Source organism: Notamacropus eugenii, chromosome 2 (genome assembly GCF_028372415.1).
Source record: "Notamacropus eugenii isolate mMacEug1 chromosome 2, mMacEug1.pri_v2, whole genome shotgun sequence".
In the NCBI taxonomy this organism is placed as follows: Eukaryota; Metazoa; Chordata; class Mammalia; order Diprotodontia; family Macropodidae; genus Notamacropus; species Notamacropus eugenii.
This window is the reverse complement of record NC_092873.1, coordinates 357,006,413-357,024,919: the sequence shown is the minus strand read 5'-3', so window position 1 is coordinate 357,024,919 and position 18,507 is coordinate 357,006,413. Positions and strand designations below refer to the sequence as shown.

The following is an 18,507-nucleotide window of genomic DNA, read 5'->3' as shown; positions in this document are numbered from 1 at the left end:
CATATCATAGTTCAGAGTTGCCATATCATAGTCACTATAGAAGTGGCGACTGGCTATCATGGCATGCAGTTCCTTCGTGTTTGTCAAAAGACCGTTTTTCCTTTTTTATGATTTGGATGGTTTTATTAAGTTATTTTTTTAATTTTTAAATGTTTATATTTTACTTTTAATTAAATGTAAAAATAATTTTAGCATTCATTTATTTAAAATTTGAGTTCCAAATTCTCTCCTTTCCTCCTTTCCCAACCTTCTTGAGAAGGCTAGCAATTTGATAGAATGAATAACTGCAGTCATGCAAAACATATCTCCATATTAGCAATGTTGTGAAAGAAAACACAGGCCAAAAAAAAGAAAAAGTTTTTTTTTTTTAAATGTGCTTTGACATGCATTCATACTCCATCAGTTCTTTCTCTGGAGGTAGATTGCTGTAGTACTAGCAATTTTAGTTTGTCTTAGGGAGTCACCATTCTATTCATAGATTCTGAGGAAGGGGTTTTTGAGACTATACCATTGGAAGACTATACCATTTGATACTATACCATTTTACTATGTAAAATGTTCTCCTGGTTCTACTTACTTTGCTTTTCTTCAGTGAATATGTCTCCTCAGGATTTTCTGAAAGCATCCTGCTCATCATTTCTAATAGCACAATAGTATTCCATTACAATCATATACCACATTGTTCAGCCAATGTCCAATTCTTTACCATCCCCAAGAGCTGCTGTAAATATTTTTGTAAATATAGGTCCTTTTCCTTTTTAAAAAATCAGGATCAAATGATATGCATAGTTTTATAGCCCTATGGGAGTGGTTCCAAATTTCTTTCTAGAATGGCTGGATCATTTCACAGCTTCATCAACAGTACATTAGTGCTCCAATTTTTACCTCCAACATTTGTCACTTTCCTTTTCTGTCATAATAGTCTATCTGATAGGTGTGAGGTGCTACCTTAGAGTTGTTTTAATTTGCATTTCTCTATTTAATAATGGACTAGTGCACTTTATGTGACTAGAGATACCTTTCATTTCTTCTTCTGAAAATTGTGTTTTCATATCCTTTGACTATTCATCAGTTGAGAAATGACTTGCATTCTTATTAATTTGATTTACTTTTCTATATATTTGAGGAATGAGCCTTTATCAGAGAAACTTGCTATAAAAATCCCCCTACCATTTTTGGGCTTTTCTTCTAATCTCAGTTATATCACTTCCATTTGTGCAAAAACTTTTTTTAATTTAATGTTATCAAAATTATCCATTTTATATCCAAAAGACCATTTTTTCACATGTAGAATACTGGTTTGGGAAGAAAGTAAAAAAAGGAATACCATCTTGGTTAACTTGTGAGCAATGAGGAAGACTCTAGGTCCACATGTAATTTGTTTGGATGGAGAGTCAAGCAAATGAAAACTGTTAAGATACTGCAGTCTGTATGTAATACTCAATTTACTTCGACTCTTAACTTGAACATGTTTTAAAAAAAAACATGAAGAGAAAGGGGTGTGGAGCCACAATGGCAGAGTGAAGTCCAAAACGTTGTTGAGCTCTCGCAACCTACACACCTCTAAACAACTTTTAAAATCGTATCAAACTGAATTCAGAGTGAAAAACAACAACAAAAGTCACAGTGAGTCATTTTTTTCAGCCAGTGCAGTTTAAAAGGACTGAAAGAAAGATCTATAGACCCTGAGGTAATGACTGGCCAGGCAGCATGGCAAAAGTGGCACTAGCTATTGATCTTGGAATAGGTGACAGCAACAGCAGTGGAGGCAGCACTAAGAATAATTAATGCCCAGTGTCAGTAAGGAGACTGAACACCTGGTAAGAAAGATATTCCATGCAGACCACCACACTAGCACTAGGTGCAGTACTAGGTGTAATTTGGAAGCTCCATCTTCTGATACCCTATTTAAGGTTGCCGTTATAGGGCAAAGAAGAGTTACTGCAGCTGCAAAGGAGCAGGTGCCATGTCTGAGCAAGGACTAGAGCACAGACAAGGAGGACAGTGAACAGACCAAACCCTGGATCATACTGCTTTGGAGGAAGCACCAAAAATTTACAGACTTTCAGAAAAACCTGTGAAAACAGCAGAACATAAAAAGCCTGAAGCTCAGTGCAATCTTTCCTCCCGCTGAACCAGAGGTAAGCAGAACCCAACTCTAATATAACATCCAAAGTCAAGAAATAGGCTGGAAAATGAGCAAATAACAAAAAGAAACCTGAGAATAAAAATCTCCTATGACAGAAAAACTCAGAAACAAAGTTAGAGGAAGACAATGAAACTGAAAATATCTACAAACAAAGCCTCAAAGAAAAAGTTCAGATTGGACACAAGCCCAATAAGAATTCCTAAAAAGGGCTTCAGAAAGAGCTTTTAAAACATCAAAAGAAATTTTTAAATGAAGTAAGTGATAGAAGGAAAGCTGTGAAAAGAAATGAGAGTGATGCAAGAAAATCATGAAAAGCACATTAATAGCTTGGCAAAAGAGGCACAAAAAATAATGAAGAAAATAATTCCTTAAAAATCAGTATTGGCTAAGTGATAAAAGAGGTATAAAATTTTACTGAGGAAAATAACTCCTTAAAAATTATGATTAGACAAGTGGAGGCTAATTACTCTCTAAGACATCAAGAACTGATCAAATAAGCTCAAAATATTGAAAAATAAAGGAAAATGTGAAAAATCTCATAGGAAAAACAACTGATCTGGAAAAATAAATGGAGGAGAAATAATTTAAGAATTATTGGACTACCTGAAAGCCATAGTCAAAAAAGGAGCTAGCACATCATATATTGAGAAACTATAAAGGAAAAAATTCCTAGATATCATAGAACTGAAGGACAAAGTAGAAGCTAAAAGAATTCACTGATCACCTCTTGAAAGAGAACCCAGAATAAAGAACCATTAATTCTTAGTTATAGAGCTTTAACTTAGGGTAGATAAGGCAGACAGTTACCAAGAACATAATATTAATAATGCAAGTAATGAAAAAAAGGGGAAGGAAGGAGGCCTAACAGTACCAGATATCAAACTCTACTATGAAGAAGGAACCTTCAAAATGATTTGGTACTTATAAGTACCTATAATTATATTATATATTATATAATTTATATATTATTATATAATGCAACCTATAGTTATATTACAACTACCCATGTCTATATATCTACTAAACACAGAGGAGATTTAAATTTATATGGATACAAGCCATTCACTAACTGATAAGTAGTAACGAATATAACTATTAGCAATCATAGGAAAAATTGCTCTAAATAACTACTTCTCAGAAAATAACAAAGAAAAGTAATTTTGAGTTTCTATCTCAATTTCATCAAGTTGGCAAAGTTAACAGAAAAGGAAAAATACAAATATTGGAGGTGCTATAAGAAAACAGGTATATTAATGCACTATTGGTGGCATTGCAAATTGGTCCATCTATTTTGGAAGGCAAATTAAAACTATGTCCCCAAAGTTACTAACCTGTTATTAATCTTTCAACCAAGAAATACGAATACAATGGAATACTATTATACCATGAGTGATGACAAGTGAACCTGGGAAGACTCATATGAACTAATATGCAGGTAAGTATGAGGAACCAGGTGAATAATTTATACAATAACAAGAATAATGTTGAGACAAGAAACCTCGAATGACTTAAGAGCTCTCATTGATGAAACAGTCAATCATGATTCAGGATGATTGATGATGAAAACCATTCTACCCACCTTATCACAGGGATGTTACCAATTCAAAGTGCTGAATTAGACATACATCTTTTTGACAAGTGCAATGGAGAAATTTCTTTTTTGCTTGAGTATGAATATTTGTTGTCCCCAGACTTTTGTTGTTGTTTTTGTTAGTTTTAACTAATGGAGTGGGAAGGTACAAAAGAGAGAAAATAGATTTTTGTTCTTTGAATTAAACTTAACTAGAAAAAGATCAAGAGTGTGACACCTATGGACTTATTGTCCTTGCAAATGCATGCCAATGAAGGAATGGGAAAATGTACAGAGGTCTGCTCTGCCCTGGGACCAAGTTCATTGTCCCTGCTTGCTTCTTCTCTGCTTTGACTTTTCCTACCCAAAGTTTCATATCTTTCACTGGAAAGAAATGAATGTATTCAAAGTTTGGTATCATTTATAGGGAACAAGATGAGCCACTAAAAACTGAAAGGGGCTTCCAGGGTAAAAATTTAATCTGAATTTGACATAGCTTTAAATGGAAAACTATACAGTACAATAAGTTTTAGTTATAAGTAAGAGATTTTAAATGGAAATTATTTAATTTTATAGAATTACAATGGAAGTGGCAATGATGAAGTTTAGTCAATTATAAAATAAAATTCATTTCTAGGAGCACTTTTTTAAAAAATTAAGATCCCTTATGCAATTTTTTGAGTTTTCCAACACCAATTAAGAGTTTTAGGGTTGACCAAAAGTGAAATCATGCCTCAGGATGGATTAGGAAACATTACCAACTTGGCACCTCTATTCTGCTGCTCATATTGCTATGGAACCAAACTACTCATGTGGTCATGGAAAGCTCAGAATGAAAAAGCCACTACCTTCTTTCTACTACAAATTATATCAGAACAGGACATAATCTTAAATTGATATTGATACATCAAAATAAAATTTCAATAAAGTTGACAATTGAAAACTGAAAATTATGGAACACAAGAACATTATTGAACTCTATATTGATAAAGTGCAATTAATGAGCTGTATCCATCAAGACAAAATAGAAGTCTACAAGCATTAGTTGTTTTTGTTTTAAATGTGACTCCCAGTGTAATTTGGACATGTGTGCTCCATTGTAACAACCACTTGTATGGAGAAATATGAGTGAAGAGCTACAGAGAGTTTTGTTACATAAATAATGATTTTGATTAAAAGAAATGGTCTGTTAAAAATGAAAGATCATTGTAAAATTGTGGGATAATATGGTGATGGTATAGGAAACTTCTTTATTACCATGAAGCACACTTCTTCTGCCAAAGATCTTTAAAGGATATTTAACCTAAAAGAAGAAACTGTCATTTTTTTCTTAGTGATACTTAATAATATGTATGTATATAATTGTATACTAAATATATTCTATATTGTTATAAACAGAATTTTATAATAGACATTTTCTCTTTAAACATATATTTGGTGCATTTTTTCTAAAAAGCTGATTACTCAAAACAAGTCAGTTCATATTTCCCAAATTCATACATTAAATTCTGAAGGATAAATTGATCGTTAATAAAAAAAAAGTTGGAATTATGGAAAATAAATTTATAAGATATTTTTGATGTTTCCTAATTTAGCTCAGCCATCACATTATTAATCATTTTAATAATAGTTCTTATTTTTAAAGTTCTACATATAAAAATTCCAAAATAGCAAAAACTGTTTGAGTATTTTATTATCTTTAATGTATATTTAAGGTTACTTTGTGTCATTATGTAATTGTAAAATTGTAATGAATTTCTAATTTTATATGAATAAAATGTATGCTTAAATTTTGATGTAGATTGTTTTATGAAAAGTGTGGAGAAGGGCATAATTTTTTTTGGTTAAAAGCAAAAGTGGGGGCATTATTGTCAAAGGTCACACACTTAACACTGCCAGGATTTGAGTTCTGATTGGGACTTCTACCCTGATAGACTTTGATTTGCATTTTGATACTTCAAACATCTGTGAAAAAATAGCTAAAAGAGTAAAACAGGGTGAGGGGAGAGAGATAGAAAGAGAAAAGACAATATTCCTTCTCTGTCAAGTCCCTGATTCCTGACAACTGTCTTTCACCTAAGACTATTCATATACCCAATTGAATAAGCCTCTCATTGAACAACAGGCACAAATTTTAACCCCTTCACCATACAACTATGTATACTCTATACTCTTTGTTTTACTCTCTCATCTGTTAATCAGCCAATATATCCTAGCCCAAAATCCATCTCTGAGTATACTGTGAAGTCAGATAAGGCCATTTTTTCCCCACCTATTCCATGTGCCTACCAAATCTCCTGCTTATCAAACACTGGTGTTCTTATGAAGTCTCTACCTGTTTATTTGGTTCCAGTAAGCCTACTCCCATCACTGCTCCTATTAGTTTCCTCTCCCAAGTCATACTTAAGCACCAATAATTAAGTCCCTCTAACATTGTGCTTAGTGTTTATTCCTTTCTCTCAGACAGTGTTATCATAAAGCACTAATGTGAGGAGATGTTTGTAGTAATCCAGGGCTTGTGTCTTATAACTAGAACTCTGACTTCTCCTGATTATCTGAGGATATTGACCTGGATTTAAATAAATTTAAATCAATTGCATTTATTTGTCAAGCTCCTACTATGTACACAGTTATATACAAAGATAAAAAAAAAATAGCCCCTGTCAGAAAGAAACCAATGCACCATGGGAAAATATTATGCCTTTGGCCTTAGTCCTTCTGAAGAAGAGAAAATCTTAAATTTGTCTTTTTATAATATATAGAAGCAAGTGCTTGGCCAGAAGAGGGGTATACAAGTAGCAATGAAGAAAAATACATCATGCACAACAATGAACCAATGCAAAATAAATACAAAGACAGTTCAGAAACAAGAGAGCACATAAAACTGAGGAGATCAGGAAAGGTAGCCAGTAGGAGATTCTACCTCAACTGAGCTTTGAAAGATATAAGGGTTCCTAACATGTACAGAGGAGATGTGAGTGCGTTTCAGGCATGAGATACACTAAATGAGCAACATGGAAATCAGAGGTGAGAAACTGAGTTTGGGGATAAGCTGGTACATCAAGATTGGCTACAACATAAGGGTCAGAGGCAAATATAAAAATCTGAAAAGATAGATGTGATCCTGACTTGGAAGGGTGTAAAATTCTGATCTGGAGAGTTAGCATTTTTCCTCAAAACTTCAGTATTATTAGGGTGGATTTAGAGTTTTGTTGTTATTCAGTCATTTCATTCACGTGCAGCTTCACGACCCCATTTGGATTTTTCTTGGCAAAGATACTGGAGAGGTCTACCATTCCTTCTCCAGCTCATTTCAAAGATGAGGAAACTGAGACAAAAAGGATTAAGTGACTTGCCAGGGTCACACATCTAGTAACTGTCTGAGACCAGATGTGAATTCAGAATTATGTCTTTATGACTCCAGACGGGGCACTCTGTCTACTGTGATGCCTAGCTGTCATTTCTGTTACATATAACTTATCCAAATCTAATCTCTGAGCTACTCATAATTTCTTTTCAGAAACAGTCTATGTGGAGGATTGATTGGCTAAGTTTGAGATTTGCAATGCAAGAAGCAAATAAAGGAGGCCACAGCAACACTTCAGGTGATAGATAATGGAAACCTGAATTAGGGTGGTGGTTGTGTGAATGAAGAAAAAGTGACTGATAGAAGAGATATTGTGGAGGTAAATTCAACAAGATTCTGCAACTGATATCAATATGTGGAGTGATGGAAAGGAAAGAATCAAAGATGGCTTGGTTATGTAATAGAAATTCCACATTTCTTCTAGAGTAAAGAATTTCTTTTTAAAAAACGACAGAAAAATGCACAATGTTTTAAAACAGTGGATCTACCATGGCATCACTGGTCAAATTGGATTTGATTGGTGAAAAATAAATAATTTGGTTTAAGAAGGAAAGTTTAGCCAAATAGCCAATATTGATACTTTAAAAAATTCCCTGAATATGAATGACATTAAGTAAGAGGGCAGATGCAGAACATGAGCAGGATTTCCTTGGCCCCTTCCCTAAAGAATATGGGAAACTAACCTTAGTAGAAGTTACAAAATCCCAGAGTTGGATGGAGCCTTAGAAGTCATCTAATTGTCTATGTGTTGTTGGGGCAGGAATCATGGGATAAAACTCACAAAGCAGGAGAGTGAAGTAGGAAAGGTCTAGTGTCAAGTTGTCATGTGATTCCCCTGATGTCAAAGACAGAAAGAAAAAAGGAAATAGTGATGAGTATTCCATAAGAAGAGATGATACATACAAGACCATTTGGAGGGAAAACAAAAGGATGAATTCCAAGTGATCAGGAACAAAAACACATTCCTCTTATCAGAAAAACAAATTTTTTAATTTGATAATCACTATTTCATCAAGGTAAACAAAAATAAATTGTCAAGACCAACTGACAGCAGCCGTGAAAGGGAATATATAAGAAGCCGCCATGGCAAGTCTTCCAGAATTCAAATACCTCACTCACCTTGAAAGAAACCCCGAAGCTTAACCACCGACACCATGGTCAGTTCCTGTTGTGGCTCCACCTGCTCTGGCCAGAGCTGTGGCTCTGGCTGCTGCCGCCCCAGCTGCTGTATTACCAGCTGCTGCCAGCCCTGCTGCCTCCCTAGCTGCTGTGTGTCCAGCTGCTGCCGCCCAACCTGCTGTAGACCAAGTTGTTGCCAGTCTGTGTGCTGCCAGCCAACCTGCTGCCGCCCTTCCTGCTGCCAAACCACTTGTTGCCGTACAACTTGCTGCCGCCCCAGCTGCTGTATTTCTAGCTGCTGCCAGCCCTGCTGCCGCCCTAGCTGCTGTGTGTCCAGCTGCTGCCGCCCAACCTGCTGTAGACCAAGTTGTTGCCAGTCTGTGTGCTGCCAGCCAACCTGCTGCCGCCCTTCCTGCTGCCAAACCACTTGTTGCCGTACAACTTGCTGCCGCCCCAGCTGCTGTATTTCTAGCTGCTGCCAGCCCTGCTGCCGCCCTAGCTGCTGTGTGTCCAGCTGCTGCCGCCCAACCTGCTGTAGACCAAGTTGTTGCCAGTCTGTGTGCTGCCAGCCAACCTGCTACCGCCCTTCCTGCTGCCAAACCACTTGTTGCCGTACAACTTGCTGCCGCCCCAGCTGCTGTATTTCTAGCTGCTGCCAGCCCTGCTGCCGCCCTAGCTGCTGTGTGTCCAGTTGCTGCCAGCCCTGCTGCCGCCCAGTCTGCTGCAGGTCTTCCTGCTGCTGAGAATCAGGACTTGTTTGCATTCAAAACATAAAAACAAGTTCATCACTCCCCTTTCTCTTATGAATCAGTGAAATTATGTTTATTAATGCCAATCAGCTATAAGATGAGTCACAGAAGACTAATGTTTACTATCTATGTGATAGTCCTTTTATTTCCTTGTCTCAGACAAAAGCTATTAACCCCGAATCTGCCAGTTAACAAAATAAACCTTCTCCCTCTGTTTTCATGCAACATTCAGAAACCACTGGATAGAGGAAATCATAGTTTTCCATCTAAAAAGGAACCTGAGGGGTCATTGAGCTCAACTCCTACGGAAGAACCCTTACTACCTGGCAGCTTCATGGTAGAAATATCCAAGAGTGACCCTGGATGAATCTGGAACTCAAAGAAATGGTGTTTCCATCCCACATTTCTTTTCATCGTTTCCTCATGTTGTATTGTTTGTGTCTCAATAAAGCTCCAGTTTTCAAATAATGGAAAACATTGACATAGCTCATCATTCCTTTGTGTATTTTCATCAGTAACTTTTGGTCTATTGTCATTTCTATGTAGGTACTTAAAGTCAGACCAGTATCCATAGTGTTATAGGGGATCATAGAATAACAATAATGCCTGACTAACATGGTCATGTTAAAACTTTGCAAACTTTAAAATGCTTCATAAATGTTAGCTATTATTACAGAGTTACAGTAACAATACAAATACAGTAACACTACAAATAAACCTTTTTGGTTATAAAGTGCTTTACACATACTCTCATATTCTCATTATAAATATAGAGTTCTATGAAACCTTAGGAAACATTTAGTCTAACCTCTTCATTTTAAAGATGAGAAAACTGAGGAAGAAAGAAGAAAAGTGAATCATAAGAAATACACAGGAAGTAACAGAAATGAGATCTGAATCCAAGTTCTCTGACTGAAATGAAATGCTCTCTCCACTGTATCACACTGCCTTCTTAGTTCATGGAATCCTCACAACAACCCTATAAAGTTGACATTGCTTCATTATTTTATAGATGATGAAGCTGAGGATTGGAGCAGAGAAGTGACTTTCCCAAAGTCACACATCTAACTATTATCAAAGGCAAAACTTGAACTCTGGCCTTCAGACAATACAGTAAAAATGATCTTTCCATCACACCATGTTGAGTAGCTATTTAGCATAAGAAATGGAGAAGATGTGATTTCATTTGTATAGAGAAGGACCAGGTAAGAGAACTTCCTATACCAACACTTCAGCACCATATTTGTAACTTATGGTAATCTAGAGTACTGAACAGTTAAGTAATTTATTTGGGGTCACATAACCAGTATAGGACAGCTAGATGCTGCAGTGGATAGAACACTGGACCTGGAGTCAGGAAGAAATGAGTTCAAATCTGGCCTCAGACACTCACTAGCTCTGTGACCCAGGGGAAGTCATTTAACTTTGTTTGCCTTAGTTTCCCTTACTGTAAAATGAGCTGGAGAAGGAAATGGGAAACCACTCTAATATCTTTGCCAAGAAAACCCCAAATGGGGTCATGAAGAGTTGGACATGACTAAAACAAATGAACAACAAAAAGTCAAAATAGCCCTTTGTACATTCAGTGAATTTAAACATTAAGACTATGAAAAACCAGAATTTTTAGCAAAGTAACAGCTGACAAAGGAAATCAATTTTCCCCTTTTAATAAAGGTGCTTCAGGTAAGGACATTTATTGTCATAAAACATTTATTGGACTGTTCTACATATATAGCAAGGATTTTCAGTACAATGGATCCATCTGACAGCCATACAGACCTGTTACACATCCTTAAATTCTTGGTTCCATTCTTTACCTAATTTGCCTAACAAAAGAAATCGTAACCTGTAGTTATAGCAAGAAATATTTTTTTCATCCAAATCAAAGCGATAGCAAGCTTCTCAGGAATGGTGTTAATATCCAATGGATTACTGCAAACATTAAAATGTCTAGGGAATGGGTGACCCCATTGTTGAAGGTGTTTAAGTAGAGACTGGATGTCTAGGGGATACAATATAAGGAGAGGATATATCACAAAATAGTATACAAAAATATAAGTAACGAATGATATGCTCAGATACTCAGTAGCTGTGTGACAATGAAAAAAGTGACTTTACTTCTCTAGGCCTATTTCCATATTTGTAAAATGTGGGGATTGGACTCTATGACATCTGAAGTTCATTCCAGCTCTAAATCCAGGAACCTATGCAGGTGTATTTATACGCATGAAACTGTTAAATTGCTAGGTGCCTTCTCCTTTTTGCTGTTCAGTTATTCAGTCCCATTGCACACCAGACCCTTCTGTCCTCCACTATCTCTCAAAATATGTCCAAGTTCATGTTCATTTTTCCAGGACACTATCTATACATTTCATTCTCTGCCATCCCCTTCTCCTTGTGACATAAATATTTCCCAATATAAGAATCTTTTCCAATGAATCCTGTCTTCTCATTATGCAACCAACACTTTTAAGCTTCAGCTTCAGTATTTGACTTCCAATAAACAGCCTGAATTAATTTCTTTAAGATTTGATTGATTTGGTCTCCTTGCTTTCCACAAGACTCCTAAAAGTCTTTTCCAGCACCACAATTCAAAAGCCTTGATTTCTGTGGCACTAAGCTTTTCTTATAGTCGAACCCTCATATCATACGTTACTATTGGAAAAACCGTAGCTTTGACTATGTGGACCTTTGTCAGCAAGAGGATATCGCTGCTTATTTTTTACTATGCTATCCAGATTTGCCATGACTCTCTTTCCAAGGAGCAAACACCTTTTAATTTCATGACTGCAGTTCTCATCTGTAATAATCTTTGAGCCTAAAAGTATGAAATCTGACACTACTTCCATTTCTTCTCTCTCTGTTTACCAAGAAATGAGGGGATCAGTTGCCAAAACCTTAGTTTGATAGATAGATAGAATAGACAGACAGACAGACAGACAGACAGACAGACAGACAGACAGACAGATAGATAGATAGATAGATAGATAGATAGATAGATAGATAGATAGATAGATAGATAGATAGATAGATAGATAGACAGACATATAAATGCTTAGACATATAAACTGTAAAGACAAAAACTCTTACAGGAGTCCAGAGGAGTGAGATCAAATGAGACTGAGGTGAGCAGGCAAGGCTATACAGAGGAAATAGGATTGGAGGTAGACTTTAAAGGAGAAGATGGATTTCCGTACCCATGGAGGGTAGATTATTTCAGTCAGGCAGAAGAGGGTGATTAAAAACAACAACTCAGAAGAGTTCAGGCAGTGTCCAGAGAAAGGAGCAACAACTATTTCACTGGAGAAGAAAGTTCATGTTGTCATGTCTATATGAAATAAGCATCAAAGGTGCAAAGATAGTCCAAATGAGCCTTGTTTTGAAAATAAGTCCAAGTAAATGACCAATGAGGAGACATATGACTCTAGGTCCTTCCTAGACTACAGAGATGCAACTAGATTATTAGATGTGAATAATACTAATTAATGTTTTGATGGTAATGAGAGAACACTTTGAAGTAAGAGCATAAAATCATGACTTCAGGGTAAATGGGCAAATGAGATGATTTAATTTCCGTGAGGAAATATTATTTTTGTAGTTTTTTTTGTAATGAGTTTGGGAATGCTTCAGTGACAACCACACAATTATCGAACCAATCCTGTGCTCTCATTTCAGGAGACATAATCAAAAACAAGGAAAAGGTCCTGGATTCTGAGGGACTGACAACATCTTGTCAGGATATATAAAGGGTCCAGAACAGAACAGAGCATCCAGACCTGAAAAACCAACTCTTCCTTCTTACCCAAGCCAAACCACAACCAACAAACACCATGGTCCATTCCTGCTGTGGCTCTGTCTCCTCTGGCTGTGGCCAGCCCAGTTGCTGCCAAACCAGCTGTTGCCAGCCCATCTTTTGTCAGACCAGCTGCTGCCAGCCCAGCTGTGGCCAGTCTAGCTGCTGCCAGCCAAGCTGTGGTCAGTCTAGCTGCTGCCAGCCCAGCTGTGGCCAGTCTAGCTGCTGCCAGCCAAGTTGTGGTCAGTCTAGCTGCTGCCAACCATGCTGCCCACCCAGGTGTTGCCTGCCAGTCTCTTGCCAAACCACCGTGTGCCGCCCAGTGAGCTGTGTGCCCAGATGCCATCGCCCCATCTGTGACACCTGCTGTCGCACTCCCTGCTGTGACCCCTGCAGTGTGCAGCAGGGCTGCTGCCGCCCCATCGCCTGCTGCCCCAGCTCCTGCACTGCTGTGGTCTGCAGACCCTGCTGCTGGGCTTCTACCTGCTGCCAGCCCATTTCCGTGCAGTCTCCTTGCTGCAGGCCCCCCTGTTGCCAGCCAGCCCCCTGCCGCACCACCTGCCACTCCACCTGCTGCTGAGCATCTATGCCTCCTTTGAGTCATCCAAGTCAGACTGAAAATATTATCTCATGAGGTGCCAATGTTCATCCTTACATTCTTCTACTCAGGCAATACCCAGCTTACCCAGGCCTTTTCTGTACATCAAATGACAAATTCTCAGTTCTCCATGCACTAGGACTTGCAACCAATTACTAGCAGCAAATGGCTCATTGGGAATGACCTAGCTGGACTTTCTAAGTTCATCCCAACAGGTTTTGACCTTCCTGCATTCTTCCTGGCATCCTGAGTCTCAACAAATCTATTACTTTCTATAAGGAGTCTTCTGTACACTGGTGTCATTGTTTTCAATAAAAATTTTCCTGGCATAGCAAATACTCTTGTCACTCTAAATTCTCCATCAGTGTGTGTTCCATTCACTGTGTTTTAGCTAGAGAATATTTGAAAAAAAGGTGAGAAGTCATACATTTTAAAGATGCAAAGGAGCTCAGACATCATCACCTTGTCCAATACATTCGTTTTACAGATGCAGAACCTTTGGCTCAGAAGGGGCAACAGACTTGCCCAAGGTCATGCAGAGGTAGAATTTGAACTTAGGTCCTCTGACACCAATTAGAGTGCTCTTTCTTCTATACTACATTTTCTTTAATATTCATAGAATCATCAAAAATCAGATTTGACCTTACGCTGTTCACTATTTTGTTGTTCAGTCATGTGTGACTTTCAGAGACCCCATTTAGGATTTTTTCTTGGGGTAGTTTTGCCATGTCCATCTCCAGCTAATTTTATAGATGAGGAAACTGAGGCAAGCAGAGTTTGACTTGGGTCACACAGCTAATAAGTGTGAAGATCAGATATGAACTCAGGAAAGTGCATCTTCCTGGATCCAGGCCCAGGCCTCCACCTACTGTGCCACCTATATGTCCCATTATTGAGAATAATCCCAGATAACTTCTCAATGCTGTGACCCCATGAAATTCTCTGAGTAATATTCAATCAGCATTCCTTTAAATTCCCTCATTAACTTCACAGACATCTGGAACCAAACCGAGAATGAACCTAGTTGGTATTACATTGACAACAACCAAAGGCTAAGAAACATATATTATTTAATATTCCAGCCATTTTTGTAATAAACAGTGGAATATAATGGACTAGAAAGCTGATTTTAGGGTACATGGAAAAACATAGAAACCAAGAGTAAAAGGGCAATATTTTTCTTGTACATTTTCCTGGTCAGATTAGGAATATATATAGTGGTGGCAATGGTGATCAATCAGGATCATACATTTAGAGCTGGAAAGGGTTGTAAAGGCCTTTGACTCTTAGTCCCTTATTTTACAGATAAGGAAAGTGAGACTCAGAAAGGTTAAGGGACTTGCCTAGGGCCACAAGGAGTTCCTAAATTTCCAGAAGGGAACACAAAAATCAAGTTTACTTGGGCTCTAGTGTTGCCACTGACTAGGGAAGTACCCTAATCAGAGCAACACATAAGTTAGTAAGAGTCAAAGAAATAGATGGAGTAGTCACAGTGACCAGTTTGATACAGAAGATGAGAGACTGAGAGTTTTCTCAAGTTCTAGTCACACCAGAAGATAAGATACACCAGAACGAATCAGAAAAACCAATATTTCTACATTATGGAGACGCATCAGGGGAGATAGTATATTCTATTAAAGTTGGCAAGCCATGTATATGTGTGAAATAGACTGGAGAGAGACAGACAGAGAGACAGAGACAGAGAGGCAGAGACAGAGGCAGAGAGAGAGAAAGAGAGAGCATTTATTAAGTATTTAGTATGTGATAAGCACTGTGGGAAGCACTGTGCTAAACTCTGGAAACACAAGCAAGAATGAATATAAATTCCTTGCCTCAAGGAGTTTACATTCTAATAGGGGAAGCTATACAATACATAAAAGGATGTTCTGCAACATTGTGACAAGGTGTCTGGTAAGTAGTACAGAGGGCTGGATCCAGGCAAGATAAGGGAAAGGTTCGCATATCAGAGCCTAATGTCCCAGGAGAACAGTCTAAGGTTTCAGAATGGAGAATATGGGTACAATTATTGAAGTATAAGCAGAGTGATGTGGAAAAGGCCAAGAAGGGAAGGCCTGGTTCTAAGTGAAATAAGGTGAAGTTTTACTTCTGAGAGCTTCTTTTCCCAGGAACTAGATCCAATTCTATTAAAGTACTAGAGCATAGCAAAATTTCAGACAGATAAGACAATTGATAGCCAAGGACCATTCTGTTTTGTAACAACAATTCCACTAGCTCCAAGTTACATAACAAATATTACTGGGGCAAAGCCAAGATATGCAGAGTATTGGAAGGAGCCAGTTGAACTCTCCCAATATTCCCCTCCAAACAACTTTAAAATAGCATTGCAAAAGAAATGGAGTGGAAGAGCCAACAAAAAATCAGAGAGACATTTTTCCAACCTAAGATGACTTATGAGGTTGAGAGGAGAGGTCTCTTAACACTTGGGAAAGGGCTGGCCTAAAGCCTGACAGCAGCAGCTTCAGGAGTTTGTGTTCCAGAGATGTAAGACAGTCAGAAAGAGATTGCAAAGCACACTTTACTCACACTGGGTGGAGCTGATGCTCATTGACAATTTTATTGCCTACAAACAGTTCTAAGTTGCAGTTCTGAAGTGGAGAGGAGCACTTGTGGACAGTCATAATTCCAAGGTCAAAAAGAACTCTAGTGCTTGTGGTGGCAGAGGAGTAAGGGTCCTTCCTGGGTAAAGATCAGAGTACAAACCAGGAGATCAGTGACCACAGCTCTCTCAGTATAACACCATCTTGGAAGCACCAAAAACTTGAAAACCCCTAGAATTATCTCTGAAAATAGCAGCATAAAAAAGCCTGAAACATGCCAAAGTGCTTCTCCAACCCAAGTTTTAAGTGACTGGGAAAATATTAAAGGAGAAAACAAAAACCTGACCACAAAAACTACTATAGTAACAAGAAAGATGGTTATTAAAAAAGCATGCATGAAATACTGGAGAAAATATTATCTGAAAAAATGAAGTGACCTAATAGCAAAAGAGGCACACACACACAAAAATTGCTGAAGGAAAGAAGTCTTTTAAAAGCAGAATAGATAAAATCAAAAAGGAAGTACAAAAATTCACTGATGAAAATAAGACCTAAAAAATAGAATTAGTCAAGTGGAAAAAGACAGAAAAAAGCTCACTAACGACAATAACTCTTTAAAAATTATGATTGGACAAGTGGATGCCAATGAATTGATGAGAAATCAGGAAACAATAAAAAGTAAATGTTAAAAAATGAAAAATAAAAGAAAAAGTCAAATATCTCATTGGAAAAACAGCTGACATGGATAATAGATTGATGAGAGATAATTTAAGAACTACTGGACTACCAGAAATCTGTGATCAAAAAATAAAGAGGCTACATGTCATATTTCAAGAACGTATCAAGGAAAACTATCCCAATGGCTTAGATTCAGAAAGCAAAGTAGAAATTGTAAGAATCCATCAGTCACCTCTGAAGATGATCCCCAAATAAAACTTCCCAGGAATATTATAGCCAAATTCCAGAGCTCCTACATCAAGGAGAAAATATTGCAAGCATCCAGGAAGAAATGATACAAATATCCTGGAGTCACAGTTAGGATCATGCACGATTTAACAACTTCCACGTTATGGAGCAGAGGTCTTGGAACATGATATTCCAAAACACAAAGGAGCCAGGATGACAAACAAGAATAACACATGCAGCAAAACCTAGTATAATCTTTCAGAGGAAAATATAGATATTTAATGAAATAGGGGGCTTCCAACCATTTCTGATGAAAACATGAGAGCTGAAAATAACATTTGACATTCAAACATAAGACTCAAGAGAAACATAAAAAAGTAAACATAAAAGAGTAATCATAAGGACTCAGTAGAGCTAAACTGTTTACATTCCTAAACGACAAGATGGTACATGAACTTTTCCACTATTAGAGGAGTTAGAAGAAGTCTGCATAGACAGAAGAAATGAGTGTGAGTTGATTATGTTAAGATAATCTCCAAAAATAGGATGTAGGAGTGAAAAAGAGGAATGCATTGGGAGAAAGGGGAAAGTTAGAAATGAGCAAATTTTCTCACATAAAAAGTCATGCAAGAAGACATATTTGTTTGTTTTTTTAATAGTGGAAGGGAAAATTAGGAGAGTGGCAGTCAATGCTTGAACCTCTTTTTCATGGGAATTGGCTCCAAGAAGTAAGAATATATATAATATATACATTCAAACATACATATATACATACATTGATATTCATTTGAGTGTAGAAATCTATCTAAACCAATAGGAAGATGGGGAGAGGGGAAGGAATAAGAGACATAGGAGGAAATAATAAGAGAAAGGTCAGATTGGAGAAGGCAGTGGTCAGAAGCAAGGCAGACTTTTGAAGAGGGAAGGTAGAAAAAGATAAACAGAGAAAAATGAGATGAGGGAAATACACAATTAGTGACTGTTACTGTGAATGTGAATTTGAATAAGCTAACCCATAAACAGAAGTAGATAGCAGGCTAGATTAGAAATCAGAATTCAATAATATGTTGTGTACAAGAGATATATCTGAGACAATGACATACGTAAAGTTGAAATGAAGGAGTGGGGCAGAGCCTATTATGTTTTAGCTCAAGTGAAGAGGGCAAGGGTGGCAAACATGATCTCAGAAAAAGGAAAGCAAAATTAGACTACTTGAAAGAGATAATCAGGGAAACTTCATTTTTCTGGAAGGTACCATTGATAAGGAAGTAATATCAAAAAAACTTACAGAAAATTTCTCTGATAAAGGCTTCATTCCTCAAATATATAGAAAATTGAGTCAAAATTATAAAGATAAACGTCATTCCCCAGTTCATATATTGTCACCCAGCAGTTCTCAGAAGAAATCAAAGCCATCTATAGTCACATGAAAAATTATCTAAATTACTATTGATTAGAAAACTGCCCATTGAAACAACTCTCAAGTATCACCTCACACCTATTCAAAATGATAAATGTTAAAAGGGATGGAAAAAAGTAGGTATACTAATGAACTGTTGGTGGAGTTGTGAACAGATTCAACCATTTTGGAGAACTATATGGAACTATGCCCAAAAGTTATAAAATTGTGCATATTCTTTGATCCAGCATTACAATTACAAGGTCTGTATTCCAAAGAGATCAAAGGAAAAGGAAAAG

At 37.2% G+C, this 18,507-nt stretch overlaps 1 protein-coding gene across 4 annotated transcripts; it reads left to right on the top strand.

Annotated features, from left to right (window-relative positions):
* Positions 1-8,240: 8,240 nt before the first annotated feature.
* LOC140524010 (uncharacterized) lies at positions 8,241-8,948 on the top strand. Of its 4 annotated transcripts, XM_072638531.1 has the most exons (3): positions 8,241-8,293; positions 8,411-8,509; positions 8,567-8,948. In XM_072638531.1, the coding sequence occupies exons 1-3, from the start codon at positions 8,241-8,243 to the stop codon at positions 8,946-8,948; spliced, it is 534 nt and encodes a 177-aa protein (XP_072494632.1). The 4 variants fall into 4 exon arrangements, with proteins under 4 accessions (XP_072494632.1, XP_072494631.1, XP_072494630.1 ...); XM_072638530.1 differs by having other exon boundaries at positions 8,241-8,509; XM_072638529.1 differs by having other exon boundaries at positions 8,241-8,686; positions 8,744-8,948.
* The last annotated feature ends 9,559 nt before the right edge of the window (positions 8,949-18,507 follow it).

Bases quoted from the DNA above. Each gene is read 5' to 3' on its own strand.
- LOC140524010 (XM_072638528.1), top strand. From the start codon at position 8,241: ATGGTCAGTTCCTGTTGTGGCTCCACCTGCTCTGGCCAGAGCTGTGGC.